Source organism: Mauremys mutica, chromosome 4, assembly GCF_020497125.1.
Source record: "Mauremys mutica isolate MM-2020 ecotype Southern chromosome 4, ASM2049712v1, whole genome shotgun sequence".
Classification (NCBI taxonomy): domain Eukaryota; kingdom Metazoa; phylum Chordata; order Testudines; family Geoemydidae; genus Mauremys; species Mauremys mutica.
In genome coordinates this window covers 45470562-45493804 of record NC_059075.1, presented here as the reverse complement: position 1 = coordinate 45493804, position 23243 = coordinate 45470562, and the positions used below count along the sequence as shown (strand labels likewise).

The 23243-nt window shown below is 41.6% G+C and overlaps 1 protein-coding gene across 2 annotated transcripts in view; it reads right to left on the bottom strand.

Annotated features, from left to right (window-relative positions):
• SLC25A21 (solute carrier family 25 member 21) overlaps positions 1-23243 on the bottom strand; it is a 401122-nt gene that overhangs the window by 16919 nt on the left and 360960 nt on the right. For both annotated transcript variants that reach the window (XM_045014796.1, XM_045014797.1), the window contains exons 5-7: positions 16095-16161; positions 8186-8245; positions 4401-4508 (exon numbers count right to left, since the gene is read on the bottom strand). In XM_045014796.1, coding sequence (XP_044870731.1) covers positions 4401-4508; positions 8186-8245; positions 16095-16161 — 235 coding nt within the window. The remainder of the gene's footprint in view (positions 1-4400; positions 4509-8185; positions 8246-16094; positions 16162-23243) is intronic.

Here is a 23243-nt window from a genome sequence, read left to right as displayed (position 1 = left end):
ATGCAGATATTCAAACTAGAATTTGATCAGCACACTAGGATTAAGGTCTTTGCTCTTGAAAAAATTAAGATTGGATCTTTAAAGATAACCAGCAGTCATGAACTCAGTTTCAGGTCTCTGCTAAAGAAGGCAACTTCAACAATACAGTGCCCACTGGCATTAAGCTGGATTATTGATTTACTAATAATGCAGAGGGGAAGGGATACCAGCTGCTGAACACCTGATGCCAGTTTGGGCAGCAGATGATTTTCCTTGGCAAAACACAGGTCTGACCTTGGTTAGCTTTTGAAACCTGAAAAAGATCCAAGGTGGTACGGCTACTAGGATTTGGCCATTGATAAATACCCACTGCAGTGTTTTTATTAGGGGAATTCCATGATGTCAGAGTGCTGCTGTGTCAAATCTGGGGGTCTTCCTCTTTAAACCAATCTACCCTAGAAAGATGCTCAGATATCACAGAACAATCCAATGGTCAGCACACTATTGGTGTGCAGTCTCCCTTGTTCCTTGAAATAGGCTATATTTCTTATTTAAAGGTAACAGCCAACATAACATGTAAATTGCATTAAGTTTCATCACATGGCATGAACTACACAATGGGATAAGTGAAGACACTGCTTAATCCTTTTAAAAAAAACACTGCATTGTTACAGGGTGAGGATACATCATATGCCCTGGTCTACACTACGAGTTTAGGTCGAATTTAGAAGCCTTAGATCGATTTAACCCTGCACCCATCCACACGACAAAGCCATTTTTGTCAACTTAAAGGGCTCTTAAAATTGATTTCTGTACTCCTTCCTGATGAGGGAATTTGGAGTAGTGTGGATGCAATTCGACAGTATTGGCCTCCGGGAGCTATCCCAGAGTGCTCCATTGTAACCGCTCTGGAAAGCGCTCTCAACTCAGATGCACTGGCCAGGTACACAGGAAAAGCCCCGCGAACTTTTGAATTTCATTTCCTGTTTGGCCAGCGTAGCGAACTGATCAGCACAGGTGACCATGCAGAGCTCATCAGCACAGGTGACCATGGAGTCCCAGAATCGCAAAAGAGCTCCAGCATGGACCAAATGGAGGTACTGCATCTGATTGCTATATAGGGAGATGAATCCGTGCTATCTGAACTCCGTTCCAAAAGACGAAATACCGGAATATTTCAAAAAATCTCCAAGGGTATGAAGGACAGAGGTTATAATAGGGACCCGCAGCAGTGCTGCATGAAGCCTACCAAAGAACCAGAGAGGCAAACGGTCGCTTCGGGTCAGACATGTCACTTCTATGATGAGCTGCATGGCTTCCCTCCTCCCCCATCCCTCCCAGGCTACCTTGGCAGTTATCCCCCCATTTGTGTGACTAATTAATAAAGAATGCATGAATTTGAAACAACAATGACTTTATTGCCTCTGCAAGCGGAGATCGAAGGGGGGAGGGGAAGGTGGTTGGTTTACAGGGAAGTAGAGTGAACCAAGGTCGGGGGGGGGGGGGTTCATCAAGGAGAAACAAACAGAACTTTCACAGTGTAGCCTGGCCAGTCATGAAACTGGTTTTCAAAGCTTCTCTGATACACAGCGCACCCTGCTGTGCAATTCTAACCGCCCTGGTGTCTAATCAGCAGCCAGGCTATTTGCTTCAACCTCCCACCCCACCATAAACATCTCCCCCTTACTCTCACAGATATTGTGAAGCACACAGCAAGCAGCAATAATAATGGGAATATTGGTTTCGCTGAGGTCTAACCAAGTCAGTAAACTGCGCCAGCGCGCTTTTAAACGTCCAAAGGCACATTCTACCACCATTCTGCACTTGCTCAGCCTATGGTGCTGCCAACAGGGAGAGCAGCCTGAGGCAGAAGCCTTCAGCAGGCATGATATTCCAGGCAGGACTGAATCTCCATCAGGGGTGGCTCCAGGCCCCAGCATGCCAAGCGCGTGCTTGGGGCGGCATGCCGCAGGGTGAGCTCTGCCGGTCGCCGGGACGGTGGGAGGCAGACAGCCTTTGGCGGCTTGCCTGCGGAGGGTCCACTGGTCCCGCGGCTCCGGTGGACCTCCCGCATGCGTGCCTGCGGAGAGTCCGCTGGTCCCGCGGGTTCGGTGGAGCTGCAGGACCAGCAGACCCTCTGCAGGCACGCCTGCGGGAGGTCCACCGGAGCCACGGGACTGGCGACCAGCAGAGTGCCCCCCACGGCATGCCACTATGCTTGGGGAGGCGGAATGTCTAGAGCCGCCCCTGATCTCCATTAGACGAAACTTAAAGAAGAGAATGACCTGGAGTCATTCCCATTTTTGTCCAGGCACCCCCAACCAACCTCACTGAGGCTGGCCAGGAGCACCCATGTCTGCCCAGGCGCCCCTGACCAACCTAACCAAAGTCAGCCAGGAGCACCCACGGGACAATGACGACGGCTAGCAGTCGTATTGTACCATCTGCCGTCTGCAAGGCAAGGCAAGGGGATCCTGCTGTGTAGCACTGCAGTACCGCATCTGCCAGCAGCACCCAGGAGACATACTGTGACAGTGAGCTGAGCGGGTTCCATGCTTGCCGTGGTATGTTGTCTGCATGGGTAACCCAGGAAAAAAGGCGAGAAACGATTTTTTGCCGTTGCTTTCACGGAGGGAAGGGGGCCTGACGACATGAACGCAGAACCACCCGTGACAATGTTTTTGCCCCATCAGGCATTGGGAGCTCAACCTAGAATTCCAATGGGCGGTGGAGACTGCAGGAACTGTGGGATAGCTACCAGAGTGCAACGCTCCGAAAGTCGACGCTAGCCTCAGTACTGTGGACGCACACCACTGACTTAATGTGCTTAGTGGGGACACACACAATCAACTGTATCAAATCGATTTCTAAAAAATCGACTTCTATTAAATCGACCTAATTTCGTAGTGTAGACATACCCATAGAAGGTAGTAACAAGCACATGTTACTCATGAGGAAGTAGGTCTGAATTTTGGTAACTTGGGATTTTTTAAAAGAAAAAATATAATGTCTTGTATTTCTGACATTTCCTTTAGCTTAGAATATTCTTTAGCATATTTAAACAGGAATGGGACAGATTCTCAGCTGGTAGAAATCAACACAGCTCTATTGAAGTCCATAGAGTTCAGCCAATTGAATAATGACAGTGGAATATCTGGCATTATATTTTTAGTTACATAAAATGTTAGTAAAATTTACAAAGTAACTAAATGACTCAGTCCCATTGACTTTTTTTTTTCCAATAGGATAAATAAAAACTTATTTGATTTTCAATGGGAATTAGGTCCCTAAGTGCTCAATTAGGTCTCACTTAGGTACTTTTGAAAATTTTACATGAATGACTATGACATAACCATAGTACTGCAATAAGAGTGTTGTTAGCATTTTCATTAAGCATAAGTGTATTTTGATTCCTTTTTTTAAACTCAAAGAGCTTTGATTTAAAAAAATTGAAGCTTTGATTTTCTAGAACAATTGCAATGCAGAATATCACTGATTTTTTTTTTTAAGATCAGAGGAGAAAAGCGTAGAGGATATAGGTTTCATTTGGGGGGAATAATTAATTATAACTCACTGCAAAAAAGAGCAGTGAGGTGGATTAAAAACCCTGTGAGGGAGAATAAAGTCTCTGGAATTTATGTGCGGAGAGGATGTTGTGTTCCCATTTAGTGCTGCTTGAACTAGTTTGCTCACAATGTGGTATTAATACATTTATACTCAAAAGGAAAAGTTTGTATTGAGGCAGGCCAATTGTATCTTCAGAGGTATAAAGGTGGTCTGATTATTTGTTCATGGAACTGACAGATTGCAATACTGGTTCACAATTTTTTCATATTACCCACCATGTCATAAGAGAGAACGAGAGAGAGAGAAAGATAGTCTCATGGATCACCTTTCCAGCTCCTTAATCGCTTTACTTTCCCTACAGTATTCTCTGTGGCCTTATAAACCATGGAGGAAGGAGGGTCCAGTGGTTAGAGTGTTAGCGTGTTAACCTAGGCTACAGGAGACATAGGTTCAAGTCCCTGCTCTGTTACATTTTCTGTGTAACCTTAGGTAAGTCACTTAACCTCTTTCTATGCCCAAGTTACCCATCTGTAAAATGGTGATAACAGTATTTTCAGATCTCATATGGGTGTTGTAAGAGCATCACAAAGAGAAGTAAAGCATCTGGCTCCTAATGTGCAACTAAGTACTTTCCCTATGTGTATATATATATATATATTTTTGTCAGCAAAGTTTCCTTTTCCACCTTTGTTAAAACAGCATTGCTTAGAGGGAATATCATTATTTCATTCAAACAGTCTCAGAGATAGTTTTCTACAATGAGCATAGAGATTCTGATTAAATATTAAAATTAACTTTAAAGTATTTCTTATATTTAACAAAGTTTTGAAAAAAGAATGGAACAGTTACCATACCTCTGTGAAAGCATTCCGATTTGCCTGTAAGCTAACCTTTACTACTTCAAAAGGGTTAACCACAACCGCTTCTGTTAATCCAGATCCCAGACCAGCAACTGCAAACGTCTAGGGAAATTAAATCAATCAATACTTAAAAATCAAGTTTTCATGAGCACTGTGGTAAAATGTCCCATACATCACATGATGAAGCTGAATGATATGATGAAAATGGAAAGACCTACACTAAAGCAGCAGTATACCATTACTAAACAGCTTTAGCCCTTGATTAGATGTTGACAGTTCATGAAGAAGAAATTACAAAAACCAAAACCACATTCCAAACATTCAAAATAAAACGTCAAAGTCCTATCAACAACAAATTCTCTCTAGCTGGAAGGAAAGCTGTGTTACTGATTTAGGATGCATACATGGAAAAATAATGTTCCCATGTTATATTTGTTGGAGTTTGAATGCAATGAATAATAATTTTGGTTTTTTAAAATATAGATGCAACTATGTAATACTTAAAAAATCTTCTGTGTATTCAGCATTAAATCAAATGCGCTTAAAATATAGTAAAAGTAATGAATATTCCAGGCTAAACTGTGAAGCACTTACTCAAGCAGAATGCCCACCTAGAAGGAAAATTCTCCATGGGTAAATTTCAATCCTGAGAAGACTTAAGTGGGACTTAAGTGGTGCAGAGGGCTGGTGCTGGCCCCCTTCACTGGGGTGAATTCACCCCATCTGCTCAAAAATCGATGGTACAGTATGGCCCTGAGTAAGGCCTGTGCTTTGCACTCAGGTAGAATACGCCATATTTAGAAAGATAAAAAATGGTTTACTTTGTTCATAATAGATAAACAACAGCTAAATATTCAAAGCAGTTAAGAAAATTCAAAATAATTAATCTTGGGCTGTTTGTTTCTTTGTTTTAGTCTCCAGTGCCAGCCACTTATAAGGACCCTCCTGTTCCTCTACCACCTTAAACACGCAGCATAGTATATGGAGTATACTGGCTGAAATAGGAAAAGAACCATGGTGGGAGGAAAGCAATAGTCAGGAAAACATTCCATTCAGCTCACATGGGGCCAGACTCTGAATGAGTGTTCAAGAAGGGAGAGGGTGGCAGGACACTTTAACCCTTTGTTCACTTATACAGGGGCAGTCTCAATCCCAGCCATTCTGCACCCGGAACCAGGGGCGGCAGATTTGTAGGAATTTTGGTGGTGCCCAGAACGCCCAGAGCCCTCCGCCCCCCTGCACCTGCCTAAGGCTCTGTGAGGGAGTTTGGGTGGGGGGAGGTGGTCTGGGGTGCAGGCCCTGGGCTAGGGCAGGGGATTGGGGTGCAGGGTGCAGGCTCTGGGAGGGAGTTTGGGTACAGAAGGGGTGAGAGGTTGGGCTCTGGGAGGGGGTGGGGAAGGGGGTCTGGGATGCAGGGGGTAGGGGTGCAGGAAGAGGGATTGAGGGGTGCAGGCTCTGGGAGGGAGCTTGGAGATGGGAAGGGGTGCAGGGTGGGGTGCAGACTCTGGGAGGGAGCTTGAGGGCAGGAGGGAGTGTGTGGGATGGGGAGGGGTACAGGCTCTGGGAGGGGATTTGGGGGCGGAAGGGTGGTGTGGGAAAGGGGTGGGGTGCAGGGTCTGGGATGGGGGTGTAGGTGGAGCAGCGCTTACCTGGGGCTCCTAGGCAGGGCGGGCCAGGGGGCCTCTGCGTGCTGGCACTGTCCTGACAGCTTTCTATTGGCCGCAGGGGTGCTTGTGGCAGGAGCAGCACGTGCAGACACAGACCCAACCCACCCCGCCCAGAGGCCGCCAGCCACATGGAGCAAGCAGGCAGGAAGCCGCTCACGACTGCTGCACTGCCAGTGGTGGGTGGGGGCCCCAGGCTGTTTTAAATAGCCTGGGGGATGTGCGGGCGGGCGGGGGACGAGACACGCGGAGTGCCCAGGGGTGGAAGGGAGGGCCGAGAGAGAGACCCGGCGTCAAACAGTGCTGGAGCTGGGCCCCAGGCCAGGAATATTCCTGGTGCCCAGGCACCACGGGCCCATAGAACTTGCCACCTAGGATTATATTCCCCTCATGGGATGGGAGCATGGCCCCACTCCTTCATTATCAGTTGTTGGTCTGAAGCCAAGAGGAAGAGGGTGGAAACACCTGTTTCTCCCTTTCAAAGGGACATGCTTCCTTGACATGAGCTCCGCCAGAAGACCTGGAGGTATTCCGCCTGCCTCAGCCTCGAGGCACACAGAAAACCTCTAAGATCCTTGTCCCTCACTCCCCACCATGGCTATGGCATTTAAGCCACAAGAGAGCCCTAAGTGTAACTGAAAACGATAGCAATGTAATGAAAGTGGCATTATTCTTTAAAAAATTATTGAGAGGTTTGTTGCCCTGTACAGCTGCTATACGAATCAAAGCTGCTGTTTGTTAAGAACATATGCTGTATGTTCACTAGTTTTCAGCATGCTGTTCTTGGGAAAGGGTGGCAATACACCAAAAAACCTGAAACTTGCTCTTTCCACTTGCCAGGGATGCAAATGACAGTTTCTCCATTGCACATTAAGAAAGAGGGAGTCTGCTGACAACATGAGGGGACTATAAACAACCACAGCACCAATGGAGTACTTAAGAAGAGGAAGTTTCATTTGAAGAGTTTTCCTTCCTGCATGAGAAGGGCAGCAGCATGTTGTGTCACACAGACAGTACATGGGGTAATGATAAACTAAAGGTTTCCTCTCTATTTTTTACACCCTTTAGTAGGCACAGTATAGTCTAATACAGGCATGCATTCTTACAAGACAAGTGACCATATATTTTCTTTGTCTATCACAAACTTCTATCCCAGGAACCAAAACTGTAAAAAGAATTCAAAGCCCAAACTCACCTGACCACAAAATCTATAATCCAGATGTTCAGGATTTTATTATTTATTACATACCCTTTTCCAAGTAATTCACATTTTTTTAGTCTTGCTTAAAACTCAGATACATGGATTATTATAAACAGAACACAGGTGTCTCTACAAAGTGTGAGGTATTTTATGCTTGCCAATATTTTAAAAAAGGGAGTAGACAGGAGGCAAGAGATTAAAAGTAGAAACATCGAAATGAAATCTGGTTGACATTTTTTCAGACAAAAACTCTATTAAAAATAGCCTTTTTTAAAAAATAAAAATGAAAATTGTTGACATTCTTCATTCTTCCCAGAAAACAGCATTGTGCCCCTTTTCACATTTGTTATTAAAAATATTATAGAAAATTATATAAAAATAGCTCTTGACATTTTTTTTTAACCAAAAAAAGTTACTGAAAAGGTTAGGAAGATTTTCATTTAATGAAAAGCTGGGTTTTGATAAACAAAACATGTCAATAACTATTTCAATAATATTTTCAATGGTGCCTTTAATAAATATATTTCCCAAAATATCTAAAAAATAAACAATGTTTTGATCACTTCAAAATTAAAACTTTGAAACTTGAAAATTTTGAACTTTGAAATTTTTTTTACGAAATGAGTTTTTCCATTTTTTGACCAGCTGCAACTGAAATGTATTTACTATGGTAACTTACTGATGTTTTCAGGATATTGCACATTATACTTTAGCTTTTGGACTCTTCCCATGTTTTCCAAGGCCACACCTTCATATCTGCTATCTGCAGCTCAGATACCTGGCATGTATTTTCTGTTGTATTTCACTCTGGCATCACACTAAGTATCTTGGTCCTTTTACTTTTGGGGAGGGGCAGAGGGACATCCAATATTTCCTTAAATGAACAAAAACCCTAATTATATATTTACACTTACCAATCCTGGTGACAGTGAAGCATGTCCTAGTAATTTCTTGTATTGTTCAAAGGTGAAAAACTATAAATTAAATACAGTTACATTTAAAACTCAGCAATGTTTAGAAGATTTTATTATAAGTTATTTATCTGATTTAGAAAAAAAGAGACAATGAAGGCCTAATTCTCCACTGTCTCATACTCTCTGTAGTCATGTATACCTGTGGAAAGAGAGTATCAAACACTACCATTGCACACACTTCGCACAAGTGTAAATGACTACCTACGCTACAAGGTAGTGGAGAATCAGGCCCTTCAAATGATTTCATCAGGAAATAAGGAATAATGTTAACACAAATGGAATTAAAGACAATGAGCTATTGTACACAAGAGAAGATTTCCAATACATAGTTCTTGCTTTCAATTTACTAACCTTTGTAAACCCATTCCAATGCTTCACCACCCACCTAGTGAAATAGTTTTTCCTAATAGCCAACTTAAACCTCCCCCACTGCAACTTGAGACCATTGCTCCTTGTTCTATCATCTGCCACCACTGAGAACAGCCTTGATCCATCATCTTTGGAACCTCCCTTCAGGTAGTTAAAGGCAGCTATCAAATCCCCCCTCACTCTTCTCTTCTGAAGACTAAATAAGCCCAATTCCCTCAGCCTCTCCTCATAAGTCATGTGCCCCAGCCCCCTAATCATTTTTGTTGCCCTCTGCTGGATGCTCTACAATTTGTCAACATCCTTTCGGGGGCGGGGGGCGGAGAGGAGGAAGGGGAGAGACTGGATGCAGTACTCCAGATGTGGCCTCACCAGTGCTGAATAGAAGGGAATAAATCACTTCCCTCGGTCTGCTGGCAATGTTCCTACTAATGCAGCCCAATATGCCGTTAGCCTTCTTGGCAACAAGGGCACACTGCTGACTCATATTCAGCTTCTCATCCACTGTAATCCCCAGGTCCTATTCTGCAGAACTGCTGCTTAGCCTTTTGGTCCCCAGTCTGTAGCAGTGCATGGGATTCTTCTGTCCTAAGTTCAGGACTCTGTACTTGTCCTTGTTGAACCTCATCAGATTTTTTTAGCCCAATCCTCCAATTTCTCTAGGTCCAGCGTATCTACCTCTCCCCCCAGCTTAGTGTCATCCGCAAACTTGCTGAGAGTGCAATCCATCCCATCATCCAGATCATTAATGAAGATGTTGAACAAAACCAGCCCCAGGACAGACCCCTGGAGCACTCTGCTTGATACTGGCTGCCAACTAGACATCGAGCCATTGATGCCTGTTGAACCAGACAATCTAGCCAGCTTTCTATCCACCTTATAGTCTATTCATCCAATCCATACTTTTTTACCTTGCTGGCAAGAATACTGTTGGAGACCGTATCAAAAGTGGTAGATGTGGTATATCTTCACTTTAGTAAGGCTTTTGATATTATCTTGCATGACCTTCTCATAAACAAACTAGGGAAATACAATCTAGATGGAGTTACTATAAGGTGGGTGCACAACTGGTTGGAAAATCATTCCCAGAGAGTAATTATCAGTGGTTCACAGTCATTTTGGAAGGACATAACAAGTGGGGTCCCGCAGGGATCGGTTCTGAGTCCAGTTCTGTTGAATATCTTCATCAATGATTTAGATAATGGCATAGAAAGTACACTTATAAAGTTTGTGGATGATACCAAGCTGGGAGGGGTTGCAAGTGCTTTTTGAAGATAGGATTAAAATTCAAAATGATCTGGACAAACTGGAGAAATGGTCTGAAGTAAATAGGATGAAATTTAATAAGGAGAAATGCAAAGTACTCCACTTAGGAAGGAACAATCAGTTGCACACATACAAAATGGGGAATGACTGCCTAGGAAGGAGTACTGTGGAAAGGGATCTAGGGGTCATAGTGGATCACAAGCTAAATATTAATCAACCATGTAAGGCTCTTACAAAAAAACAAAAACAAAACAAAACAAAAAAACCCCATCATTCTGGGATGGATTAGCAGGGGATTAGGCCTAAACTGGAGTATTGTGTCTAGTTCTGGGCACCACATTTCAGGAAAGATGTGGACAAATTGGGGAAAGTCCAGAGAAAAGCAACAAAAATGGTTAAAGGTATAGAAAACATGACCTATGAGGGAAGATTGAAAAAATTGGATTTGTTTAGTCTGGAGAAGAGAAGACTGAGAGGGGACATGATAACAGTTTTCAAGTACATAAGGTTGTTACAAGGAGGAGGGAGAAAAAATGTTCTTTTTAACCTCTGAGGATAGGACAAGAAGCAATGGGCTTAAATTGCAGCAAGGGCGGTTTAGGTTGAACATTAGGAAAAACTTCCTAACTGTCAGAGTGGTTAAGTACTGGAATAAATTGCCTAGGAAGGTGGTGGAATGTCCATCATTTGAGATTTTCAAGAGCAGGGTGGACAAACACCTGACAGGGATGGTCCAGATAATACTTAGTCCTGCCTTGAGTGCAGGGGACTGGACTAGATGAACTCTCAAGGTCCTTTCCAGTTCTATGATTCTATGAAAAGCTTTGCTAAAGTAATGATATCTCACGTCCACCATTTTCCCTATATCCACAGAGCCAGTTATCTCATCACAGAAGGCAATCAGGTTGGTCAGGCATGACTTGCCCTTGGTTAATTCATGTTGACTGTTCCTGATCACCTTCCTCTCCTCCAAGTGCTTCAAAATGGTTTCATGATTTTTCCAGGGACTGAGGTGAGGCTGACCAGTCTGTAGTTCCCTGGATTCTCCTTCTTCCCTTTTTTAAAGATGGGCACTATATTTGCCTTTTTCTAATCGTCCGGGACCTCCCCCGATCGCCATGAGTTTTCAAAGATAATGACCAATGGCTCTGCACTCACATCAGCCAACTCCCTCAGCACCCTCTCATGCACTGGATCTGGCCCCATGGACTCATGCATGTCCAGCTTTTCTAAATAGTCCTTAACCTGTTCTTTCACCACTGAGGGCTGCTCACCTCCTCCTCATACTGTGCTGCCCAGTGCAGCAGTCTGGGAGCTGACCTTGTCTGTGAAGACCGAGGCAAAAAAAGCATTGAGTACTTCAGCTTTTTCCACATCATCTCTTACTAGGTTTTCTCCCCCATTCAGTAAGTGTCCCACACTTTCCCTGATCTTCTTCTTGTTGCTAACATACCTGTAGAAACCTTTCTTGTTACCCTTCACATCCCTTGCTAGCTGCAACTCCGGTTGTGTTTTGGCCTTCCTGATTACACCCCTGCATGCCTGAGCAATATTTTTATACTCCTTCCTAGTCATCTGTCCAAGTTTCTACTTCTTGTAAGCTTCCTTTTTGTATTTAAGCTCCCCGAAGATTTCTCTGTTAAGCCAAGGTGGTTGCCTGTCATATTTGCTATTCTTTCTGCACATCGGGATGGTTTGTTCCTGCGTCCTCAATAAGCCTTCTTTAAAATACAGCCAGCTCTCCTGGACTCCTTTCCCCCTCATATTAGCCTCCCAGGGGATCCTGCTCATCAGTTCCCTGAGGGAGTTGAACTCTACTTTTCTGAAGTCCAGGGTCCGTATTCTGCTGCTTTCCTTTCTTCCTTTTGTCAGGATCCTGAACTCAACCATCTCATGATCACTGCTGTTGATGCCATCCAAAGTAACTACTTTAAGAACTGTAAACTCCTGCCAGAATGATAAGCTAGGACAGGAGAGAACTTTCGGGGATAGAGAGGGCAGGAGGGGGGTCCAAGTTTCAGGCAGAACTTAAAAATATTACAAGTAATATTCCATATAAGTTTCATGGTTTTATATTTTTGAGAGAGATGAGAATATGCAAGACTTAGAAGGACTATAAAGCTCACCAGACTAGAGTCTCCCATCATTATCAGACAAGTGTCTAGTACTTCTACAGCCTTAGCTAATAGCCAGTTGACTTTTAGCTCACGTAGTAGAGGCTCATTCACTAAGCTCTAGAGACCCCAGGTTCAAACCCGCCCAACGATGACCGGGATCTGTTGGTGTTACACACTGTTGAATCTGTGAAATCTTAGAGCCTGATACTCCAGCCACAGGATACAAACACCTTCCTCTGTATTCAGCAGGAATGACTCATATACCCCAGCAGGAGAATTCAGCTCCTAGAATGCAATTGCTTTCCAGACACTGTATTGACTTAACAGCAATCTACAGCACATAGTTAGTGCAAATATATTTAAGATCAATGCAATAGGTCTGTCAATAATCAAACATGATAAAAGTGTTAGCAATAAAGATAGTTATAGGTTTATGCCTAAGTTAAATAACCATGAAATACACCTCTCTTATACAGTATGCCATAATTTCCAGAGTCAATTTTACCTGTATGGTAAAAGAAAATCTCTGGAAAAAATGTTAAGTACAGCAGGGTCCATTATGAAACTGAATTAAATTAATTTCTTGTTGCTGTAAAGTTGCTTTATTCTCTCTCCAATGTCTTTCTGTAGAGTGCTACCCTTCCCACCTTTCATAGAATTTCTGCTATTCCTTAATGTTTTCCATAGTCTCCCAGATCTGTGAAATGGCCATAAAAAGAGAAGAAATATACTACCTAGAAATGTTTTGGTCTTAAATTTTTTTACCTTAAAGTACTGATAGCTTCCTAAAGTCCTAAATAAAAGAACTACTTAATAGTCACTCTGTTTCACATTATGTGAATAGGGGTTTTTTTAAAAAGAAAAATAATCATTGCCGGTAAAAACTTAATATAAAATTTAGTTGGACATAACAAAATGACTCTGTGTGTGAATAATTTTGTCAAAAGGCTCTACCTGGATAGACAGGCTTTTATGTCCCCAATCATTGAAGGGGATGAGCATCCGAAGTGCCTTTAATAACATAGAGTGAAGTCATTTATTTTACTATACAATTATATTAAGTTAATAGCTATCCTCACAAAATCCAAAGAAACATGCATTTAAAATATATGCATTCATATATCTAATAACCAATACTGCCCATCTGGCAAAGATACACTTAAATCCACGTTACACAGAAAAAAGCCAAAGTACTTACCATATGTCTCAATAACTTTAAGGTAAAAATATACTTGAAACAAGATGTTTGGGAACAGATGCACAATATACATTTACCCAAAAAGTTCATCTGTTAACCATTGTACTGGCACCACTGATTTCTGTTCTGCAAGCCCAAGCTAACTCAGGGTTATAAAGTTTTCATCCTTCAGAAATACCAGCTTTCTTTTTAGAAAGGAAATAAAGAGAGATGGAGAGAAAGAGACAAAAAGACAGACAAAGGATCAAATCTCTTCAAAGGTGAACCCAGGTCTCTGACACCTAGCTTTAAAGTAAACTATTGCATCAGAACACCTTGGTTTTAATGGCTTTATTTTTACATGCAAATAGATGTATCCAGCTAACACATTATTCTATGCGGACAATGCTACATTTCTTCTCAGCAGGAACTCTGCCTTGTTTGTTTATCTTGGTGATCTTTAAACAGTGCAGTAGTTTCATAATTCAAGTCACCCTTCCTGTACAATTGGAGCTGTGAAAAATATTCACCACCAAACCAGAAACCAGACTGCCAGAAACCAGAAAATGCCCTTCCCCCTGTTGAGGCTCCCTCACTGATGGTGAAAGGGAAAAGCTGGAGTTTCCCTAGTTACTGCTCAAGCCTCAAAGTCTTTTGCATGGACGTTGTGGTCCAGATCACCAACAGTTTCACAACCCAGCATACCTAAATGGGAAGGATGTAACCTGAGGCCTGTTAGAGTGACTGGGGGCTACTGAGGAAGGGAAGGAGAAAAATGAATCTAAAAAACCAGTGATTTCCTTGGTGTTTCATGCTCATATTCAAGAAAAGCTAAAGGAATTTTGAATCTACTTAGATTCTTTCTAGCCCAATGTCCCTGGGTTTCACAGAACTCTAAGCAGGATGCTATGACTTGTGCTGTCTGGTAACAGCTTGCAGGAAGTTGCTTCATCAGCCAGGATCTCTGGAGCACATTGGACTCCTATCCTGCCCCCTCCTGCCACTGAAATGCTCCCTCTGTGGAATACTGCTGCTGCATGAAGGCAGCTTTAGATCCTTTTTATGCCCACAGGAGCCGTGCAAAGGAACTTAAGGGAAGCCAAGGATCTTGGCATTGCCAATTCTCGCAATTTTACTGAGATTCTTGTAATATTTGATGTTTTTCTTAAAGCCTCAGCACCAGGAATCATGTTATTATGTGAGCATCTCAGCCTTCATTTAGCAAAAACAAAAAGGTGCAAGTTTTAGCTCTCATGATTATTGAAAGTATGTAGAAAATGTGAATCCTAAAAGCTCAAAAACCAGAGGGCAGAGAGATCCTCACATTTATTACTCTTTAACTTCTAATGATTTTTAAGACAATCTCATCATTTGGGCCCGGCCTGACTCATGACTTTTGAATGATTGGGGTTGGCAGTACTGGAATCTAGCCCAATGCCTAAACTACCCTTTTACTAATTATATACCTGTGCTCAGAAGCAACCACCAGACTGACTTTCTCACCTTTTATCAAGCTAATGTGAAGGAAAAAAAGCACATGATGCAAGTCATTAGGAGGGTTTCAAAATTTCAACCTTAGACTCTGTACTGCAGCTCCAAATTAAATACAGCCATAATTTTTCTTTGTTATATTCAATAATTTAAAGAGACAGTTATTGTCTCATTTCTATCCACAAAGATGATAACAGCAGGACACTACCAAGAGATCTTCTTTAGGATTATGTGATGGGGCTACATTCTATCATTTTACACACATGTAATACCTACATAAGTGAATGGGAACATTGTGTAATGACTGATGGCAGGCTAAGGCTCAGATTGATCTGGAGCCTTTGGGGAAAAACAAAACAAAAAAGAGAGAAAATCCAATGAGCAACATTATGCACAGGAGGTCCTCCCACATGTACACATTCAACTGAAGAACCCAAACATATTAATGCAGAAAATTCCACAATTATGTGGTGAAAGGTTTGAAGTCATCCTAATAAAAGTAAAGTTGTAAGAATCAATGTAGAAAATGATGGAAGCATATCTAGGGTGACCAGACATCCTGATAAAATCGGGACTGCCCCGATATTTAGGCATTTGTCCCGCATCCTGACTGATGTTTGGTCAGGATGCAATTTGTCCCGATATTAAGCACTTCGGGTTTTTTTTTGCTCCACCGGCAGGACTCCGTTTATTGGGGTTTTTTTTTGCTCTGTTGGCGGGACTCCCCACCCCCAACTGTCCCGATATTTTCTTCATCCCATCTGGTCACCCTAAGCATATCAGAACAAATAAAGTTATCATTTAATAGTGAAGGCAATTTGATAGGCCAGTAATAATTTATTTATACTGTAACAGAGCTAAAGGGCATAATAACTGTTTGCAGGATTGGGATTTGTGTCTGTTAATATGGTTGACTGTAATACACAGAAGGGTGCAGGAGGGCTTGTTGTTTTTTTTTGAGTGATTGTCCTCAGAGTATAGGAAAACAGCAGGAAGAGGGCACTTGAACAGCACTGACATAATGCTTAATAAATGTTTACTTTGAAGAGTTTCCTTTATGTTTGCATTCATACACACACATATTCCTAGGATTAGTTCATTTGCATATTGCAGAGGATTCATAATGAAGTAAAACATCTATAAAAAGCAAAACATATTAGGATAAAATATTACTTTAAAGTAATAATTTGTCATGCATCTTGCTTAACTATATACTTAGTAATTAAGAGATTGATGTTTCAGTCCTTAATCAGGCAAAATTTCCATTCTGTCATCAGTAAGAGTTTTTTCTAAGTAAAGACTAGAGGATCATGTCTTAATTCTAACATCAATCAGCACATTTCTTTGGTGAAGGACAAATAGGGCATTTTACTGTTACTGATGTTAGTTACTGTAACACTTATTTTTAAAAGGAGGAAATATAATGCTTTACCTTCACTGCCCTTTTGGGTGTTTCGGCCATGATAGGAGGGAGTATGCCTTTGTAGAAACCAAACAATCTATTGGAGAAACAAAAAAAGGATTTTTTTTACACATGTATGAAACAGCATTAGCCAACAGGGAATTCTATTTTCATTTCAGAATAAAGCAACTCTCCTCAGAGCATTCCCAATTATTCAGAAGAACCCTCACTGTGAATAGTGAAGCTCTGTTTTCTTATTATGTAACTAACATGCTACCATTTCCACTATACAAACAGAAGCAACCAGAAGCAGCAATGGGTAAACAAAAATGCAATCCACACAGCCTGTACAGATTAGAAACCTATTTAAAAGAAAAGAAGAAACTTCTTGATAATGAAGAACAATCACTTTAGTTTAATCATTCTTTCTGAACTTCTTAGCTGCCCCTTCTTTCCACAGTAATGATGAAACTAGAAAAGTTAGGGCCAAAATGTGGATATGAGGTACAAAAAGCACATTCAGAAAGTTGCACACAAAAAACTGCAGGCACTTGTTCAGAGGCTGGATTAAGACCCCTTTTAAAATTTGGTTCTAAATGTTCATTGAAATGTATGAAGGACGTTTTATTTGACAACATAATTTTAAAGATAAAATTTGTATCTACTTCAAAAAAGCATAACCAAGTTACCTAGTCATATAGAATTGACTGAATGCAAGTTTTTCATCTTGAAAATTTGTTTGGATGATATAATGTAACTCTCTTAATGTGGATCTTTGTCCCCACCTAGTGGCTGGTCCCCGTAAGAGGTTAATTAATTGTACAGCTAGGTTTAGGACTTAGTCCCAGTTTAAGTGATAGAGGTTTCTGCTTTTTGCCCCCAATTTAGCAAGGCACTTATACACATTCATAATTTAAAGCATGTTTTTAGTCCCATTGCTTTCCATGGTACTACTCACATGCTTAAAATTAAGCACATGCTTAAGTACCTTGCTGAATTTTGTCCTTCATGCTGAAGACACAGGTTCAAACCTCACTGTAAGCCCAAGTGGGCTCAGTTACAACTACATATACCTATATAAATACTGTTGTTCTTACTGGTTTTAATACATGAGTTTTCAGTTTATACTAAAATATTTTAAATATGTTTATAATTAAAATTCATTCACCAGCACAGATTTTATGGTTTTCCAGTGCAGTGTGAAGATACAGCACTAAAGGAGAGAGAGTGCTCCACAGATCCAGTCCCAGATCTGCCTCCACCATAGAGAAGGGAGGAGTGCCATCTCTGTCTAGGCCCTCTTTGTTAAGAACTGTGTAATCAGATAGCCATTTGCAATGGACAACAACAACTTTATTGGTCTTAAAAACTTATGAACAATGTTACATATTCTTACATGCCAGTAGATGGTGCTCCTTCTATGAACTAGTTTCATATTCACCTATATACAATTATACCTTTTTATAGATAAATCCCATCACACTCCCCTGCTCTTTGTAGGCCTAGGGATAATTGTGTGGGGAATTTGAGCGAGGAGGACATTGAAGTAGAGTTGAAGGGAAATGTATTTGTCCCCTTAGCAATGGTAAAAAATTTCACAGGAAAACAAACTTTTCCCAACTGAGTTCCATCCACTCTGAGGATGCTCCATTGGAGCTGCAGTGCCCGGGATCCAGTGGAAGCTGCAGGGCACCCACATCTGGGTCCTGGCCCTATGATTCCTACAGCTCTCAAAGGACACACAGCCAGATTCCAACTTGTTTCTTCCATAAGGGTAAATCTCACTGTGACAGGATAAAATGCCAGAGGAAAGCATTAAGAGCTACCTGCCTCTCACATGACCCACAAGGGGATATAAGGAAAAAGGTACATTTTCCATCTGGAGGGAAAAACCTCTGGGGACTGGAGTCTGCACTGGTCATGGGAATTGCTTTGTTTTTGGGTTACTCATGAGTCTTCTTGTGTTTGAACAATAAATTGTTCTCTGAGGCAAGGGCCTGAAATGAATTCAGGAGCAGCTTTGGGTTTTTCCTAGCCTGGTGCAATAGCCCATCAGTTTACACTCTCCACCTTGATAAAAAAAATCTGGAAGAAATGCTGTGAGAGGAATCCTGATGGGAAGGGATTAGTTACCTTCCACCCTGCTTCCCTCTTCTGGGAGGGCATGGTCTGGCACAAGGATTGGAAAACAATGTTCTGCTATGAAACAAGCAATTTTAAGTAGAGCCCAGCTGTGTTGAGCTCTATACTAACAGAGGAAGAGACCATTCCTGTCCCATAATGTTTACCATTTAAAGACACATGAATAGATTAAGGGTTGGGGATGGCTATAAGGTATCCAAGTAAATGAACATGGTAAGGACTGGCACAATTTTTTTACTTATATATTGTGGAGTAGAAACATAATGAGAGTGAATGGCAGGAGTGGTGGAGTTAGTGAGATTAAGGAAATAAGAGAAGGAGGAACTGGAAGAGAGAGAATCACATCTCATCCCTTGCTGGGCAATAGTTAGCTGGAAGGGTTTTGCATAATATACAGTCTGTCTTAGAAACGTGTGTGCCTGAGAAGAGGGTAAAGAAACAGGACACATTTTCAATGTAACGCTTTATAAGCAATACACTTAAAAGATATAGTTATGTAAAACCTTTGTAGAGGCAACTATTTATCTAGTCATAAAAATTCAAGGCACTAGTGTGATGATCATGGAAATATGGGTGTTTCTAAGGCCAGCAAAACCCTATGTATACATTTGGATGCTAGGGTTTTCTTTTTTATCCCTTTTCTCCTTTTGGTTGATCGCTGTATCGGACCACTTACACATGATGTGTGACATTCTTCAAAGTCACCTATTGAATAGTGACATGAACCATTATCATTATAGTATCATTTAGGTCTTGTCTACACTACATAGTTTTGTTAGCAAAAGGCAGCTTTTGCTAACAAAACTATAGAGATGTACACAGCTACAAAGCTACTTTTACAAACTCTGCTGTTTTGCTGACAAAATAAAACCACCTCGACAAGAGGCATAGAGCTTTTTGCAACAAAGTTAAAGTGACAAAGCGCCAGTGTAGATGCTGCCATTAGTTATGTCGATGTAGCTAGCCTCCTCCAGTATCCCACAATGCCTGCTGTGACCGCTCTGCCCACTGTTTTGAACTCAGCTGCGCTCCTCCCTTTTCAGAGCTCCGGGATGTTCTGACAGCCAAGCATGCCAATCAGCTCTAGCAGCAAAGAGCAAATCATTAACATGGAATCCTCTTGCTCTCCCCTGCACTAGGAACACAGCGGCAGGCAGGCTGCTGCTGTGTGGAAGAGTGAGGGGGGGATAGCTGTACTGTGCAGAGCCAGGGAGGGAGGTGGGGGCTGATGTGGTGGGGCTGTCCCTCTCCCCAGGCCTCAGGATTGGTTGCTCAGGTTTCTGTTTGAACTTAAAGAGACAGCATGCCAACACACTCTCCCCCAACACATACAGTTCCCCAACACACTCTTTGCCTCTCTCACATATACACTCCCCCTCCACACAATCTCACGCACACTTCCCCCCACACACTTCTGTCTCTGTCTCTCCCCACCACACATACACACTCCCTGTCACACACTCTCTCTCCCCCCCCCCACTTCAGTTGAAAAGCAGCTGGCAATTTAGTAGGATGCCCATGGAATGATCGATTGAGAAACCTGCATCATGTGACACTGTATTTGCCCCATGAGGCATTGCAAACCCTTCCCAAAGCATCTTGCAGCCAGTTGGACAGGGGGATAGCTATCCACAGTGCACTGCTCTCTGTGGCAATGCAAGAGCTGCTAGTGTGGATGCACACTGTCGACACAAGGAGCATACCTCGACAACAGCGGTTTAATTAAAGTGGCATAACTTTTGTTGACAAAACTCTGTAATGTAGACAAGGCCTTAGATGCAGTCCTTCATCAGAAAATTGGTATTCAGAAAAATTACAGAGCAGCAGCAACAATCATTGCAACATGTAGTAGAAGAGAGAGGAAGTGACATCAGATCCCAAATTTGGGAAAATTGGAAAGAATTAACAAGTAAATGTCTAACAGAAACACGACTACAGTGTTTTATTTTGTTTCAGCATTAAGGATCTAAATGAACATCACCATTCAATTGTATTCTGGGCAACAGCCCAAACTCATCTTTGGAATAGTTGATTTTGAAACATTACAGTCAATCATATCTTCTCAATTTGTTCTTCTTTCAGGCTTAAGGCATCCTTCTGGTTTCCATTTCTTGTTTGGAAGTCTTGAGTCATCTATCCTGGCAACATGACCAACCCAAATCAGTTATTTTCTCCAAATTATATTGAAATAGGGATCTTGCTTCATTTGTTATTTTCTTCCCGTCTTTCACATAATTTTCCTTTTAAGGATCTAATACAAAGCTGATTGAAGGCATGCATACAATATCCTCTTTCTTCTGTTGCTGTCAAATCCAAGTCTTTTACCCACATAGTTCTATAATTGAAACAACGACACAAAATACCTTTAGGGTCCTATTCTGCCTGCACTTACACTGCAACAATCTCAGAATTTAAATGAAAGAGCTGGATTTCATGGCTCTGTCATTTAAGGTCGGCGGCATCTGCAGCGTGAATTCACAAAATCTCAGGCATCTTGAGGAGATAGTCATTTAGGTGGGATGCAGTCCTTCAACAAAGAAGGGAATCATTTCCAAACGTAGTGAAAGTTGCCTGAGTCTTTGCTAGGAAACAAAGTGTGTTCTTATCTTGAGTTAAAGCATTGTATATTTACAACTAACAAAGGTAAAATCCTACTGATGACAAGGCAGTTGTATTTTTAACACGTGTTAGCAGATTGAGGTAAATTCTAGAGGTTCTCCTCCCCCCCACCCCAATCTCTACCTCAATTTGCAAACATGTATGAAAAATACATGTTATATGTTACCATATTAACATCCTAAGAGAGCAAGTTACATAAATTATCCTATTGAAACCATTTTAATAGAGGCATATCAGTTAAAGCTTTCATTGGCACATGGAGCCCAGAGTTAGTTCCCTTAGTTCTACTTCATAATTCCACAATCAAGACATCCACAATTTTAGATATCTGTCAGCAACGTGACAAGTCATATTTTTCTTTATGTACTTTCAGTTACATTGCATTTATTTGCCTTTAAGACATCATTTAGTTTACTATACCAGTACTCTCAATCTTTTCAGACTACTATACCCCTTTCAGAAGCCTGATTTGTCTTGTGTACTACCAAGTTTTACCTCACTTAAAAACTACCTGCTTATGAAATCAGACACAAAAATACAAAAGTGTCACAGCACACTTTCCTGAAAAATGGCTTACTTTCTCATTTTTACCATATAATTCTAAAATTAATCAATTAGAATATTAATATTGTACCTGTGCTGCTCCACCGCATATTATTCATAACTTGTTGTTAGAGTATGAATATGGCATAGCTAAGATATGTTTTTGCAAGATGGGTCACGTGAGGTATCATTGGAAAGGTTATGATTTGCTGAATGTGGTTATCTAATTTGTATGCATGTATCAGTTCTGTATCTGAAGTTAGGAATATTGACTATGTAACAATTACAACTGTGTGTGTACTTGGGGAACCCCCACCAGACAATAGGCAATCAGCCTAAATGGGCCATTAGGAAAGACAATGGAATGGGTCTTTGAAGATGCTCCCATATTCCTTGAGTTCCTTCCTGTGGACATTACAAATAAACCTTGTCTCATGGTTGCTTTGACACTGCAAGGTCATGTGATCATGTCACTTGATACAGGACATCATCTTGAGCTGGTACTTTTCCACTGAAGGGGGATGGGGATCAGACTGGGAAACAAAAGGCTCCCACCACATGTAAGTCCTATTTAAGCCTGGGAAGGGAGTCAATCAAGATGGTCGGTTCTTCTCCACTGCCTCCCTGCCCAAGAAGGAAGACTGCTGAAAGCACCTGAAGAAACAAAGGAACTAAGCTGGGGAAAGGCAAGGGCTGAGTCCAGGCTAAGCCAGGGGTCTAGCCTGTGAAGAGAAATAACTGGAACTCTAAGCTGCAGAAACTCTGCAACCTGCCTAAAACAACATTTAGGGTGAGAAATTGCTATTTGTAACCTGTTTCTTTAGTGAATTAAGTTTACGTTGTGTATTTTGCAGCAAAGAGTCTTGTGGCACCTTATAGACTAACAGACGTTTTGGAGCATGAGCTTTCGTGGGTGAATGTACTTTCGTGGATGTACATGCATCCGACGAAGTGGGTATTCACCCACGAAAGCTCATGCTCCAAAACGTCTGTTAGTCTATAAGGTGCCACAAGACTCTTTGCTGCTTTTAAAGATCGAGACTAACACGGCTACCCCTCTGATACTTGACATGTTGTGTATTTTGTTATATTTGCTCAGTAATCCACTTTGTTCTGTTTGCTATCTCTTATAATCACTTAAAATTTACCTTTTGTAGTTAATAAACTTGTTTTTGTTTATTCCAAAACTCAGTTTGTGCAATTCATAACTGGAGGGGAGTGGGGGGCAAAAAGCTATGTAGATCTCCCTCCACATTGAGGGAGGGGGCTATTTTTATGAGCTTACACGGTACAGATCTCTCTATATATAGCTGAATCCTCCCACACAGAATTGATTTCAGTCTGTGTCTGCAGCTGGGTGTGGCTTTACCCGTGTGTGTGCCAGAGAAGCTTGAGGGCCTGGCACAGCAAGAACTCGGGGAGGAAGCCCAAGCTGGTGGAACAGGCAGGGTCAGTGGGACCCCAGCATATCAGGTGGCATCCTGGATGGGGGCGTGGTCCAACACATCACAGTACTTACACTTCAGGGTATAGTACATAGAGCAGTATAAACAAGTCATTGGCTGTATGACATTTTAATTTGTACTGACTTCACTAGTGCTTTTTACGTAGCCTGTTGTAAAACTAGGCAAATATCTTGATGAGCTGATGTACCCCCTGGAAGATCTCTGCGTACCTCCAGGGGTACGTGTACCCCTGGTTGAGAACCACTGTACTATACAAGCTTTTATGCAGCCAAATCAGTATCAGTTTCAGGATAGAAGATTAAAAAAAAATCCACAACATATTTATAAGGAATTATATGTGTTAACACAATCCTAATCTTAATACCATGAACACAGTGCTATAAAGAATCTTACAAAAAAGAACACAATT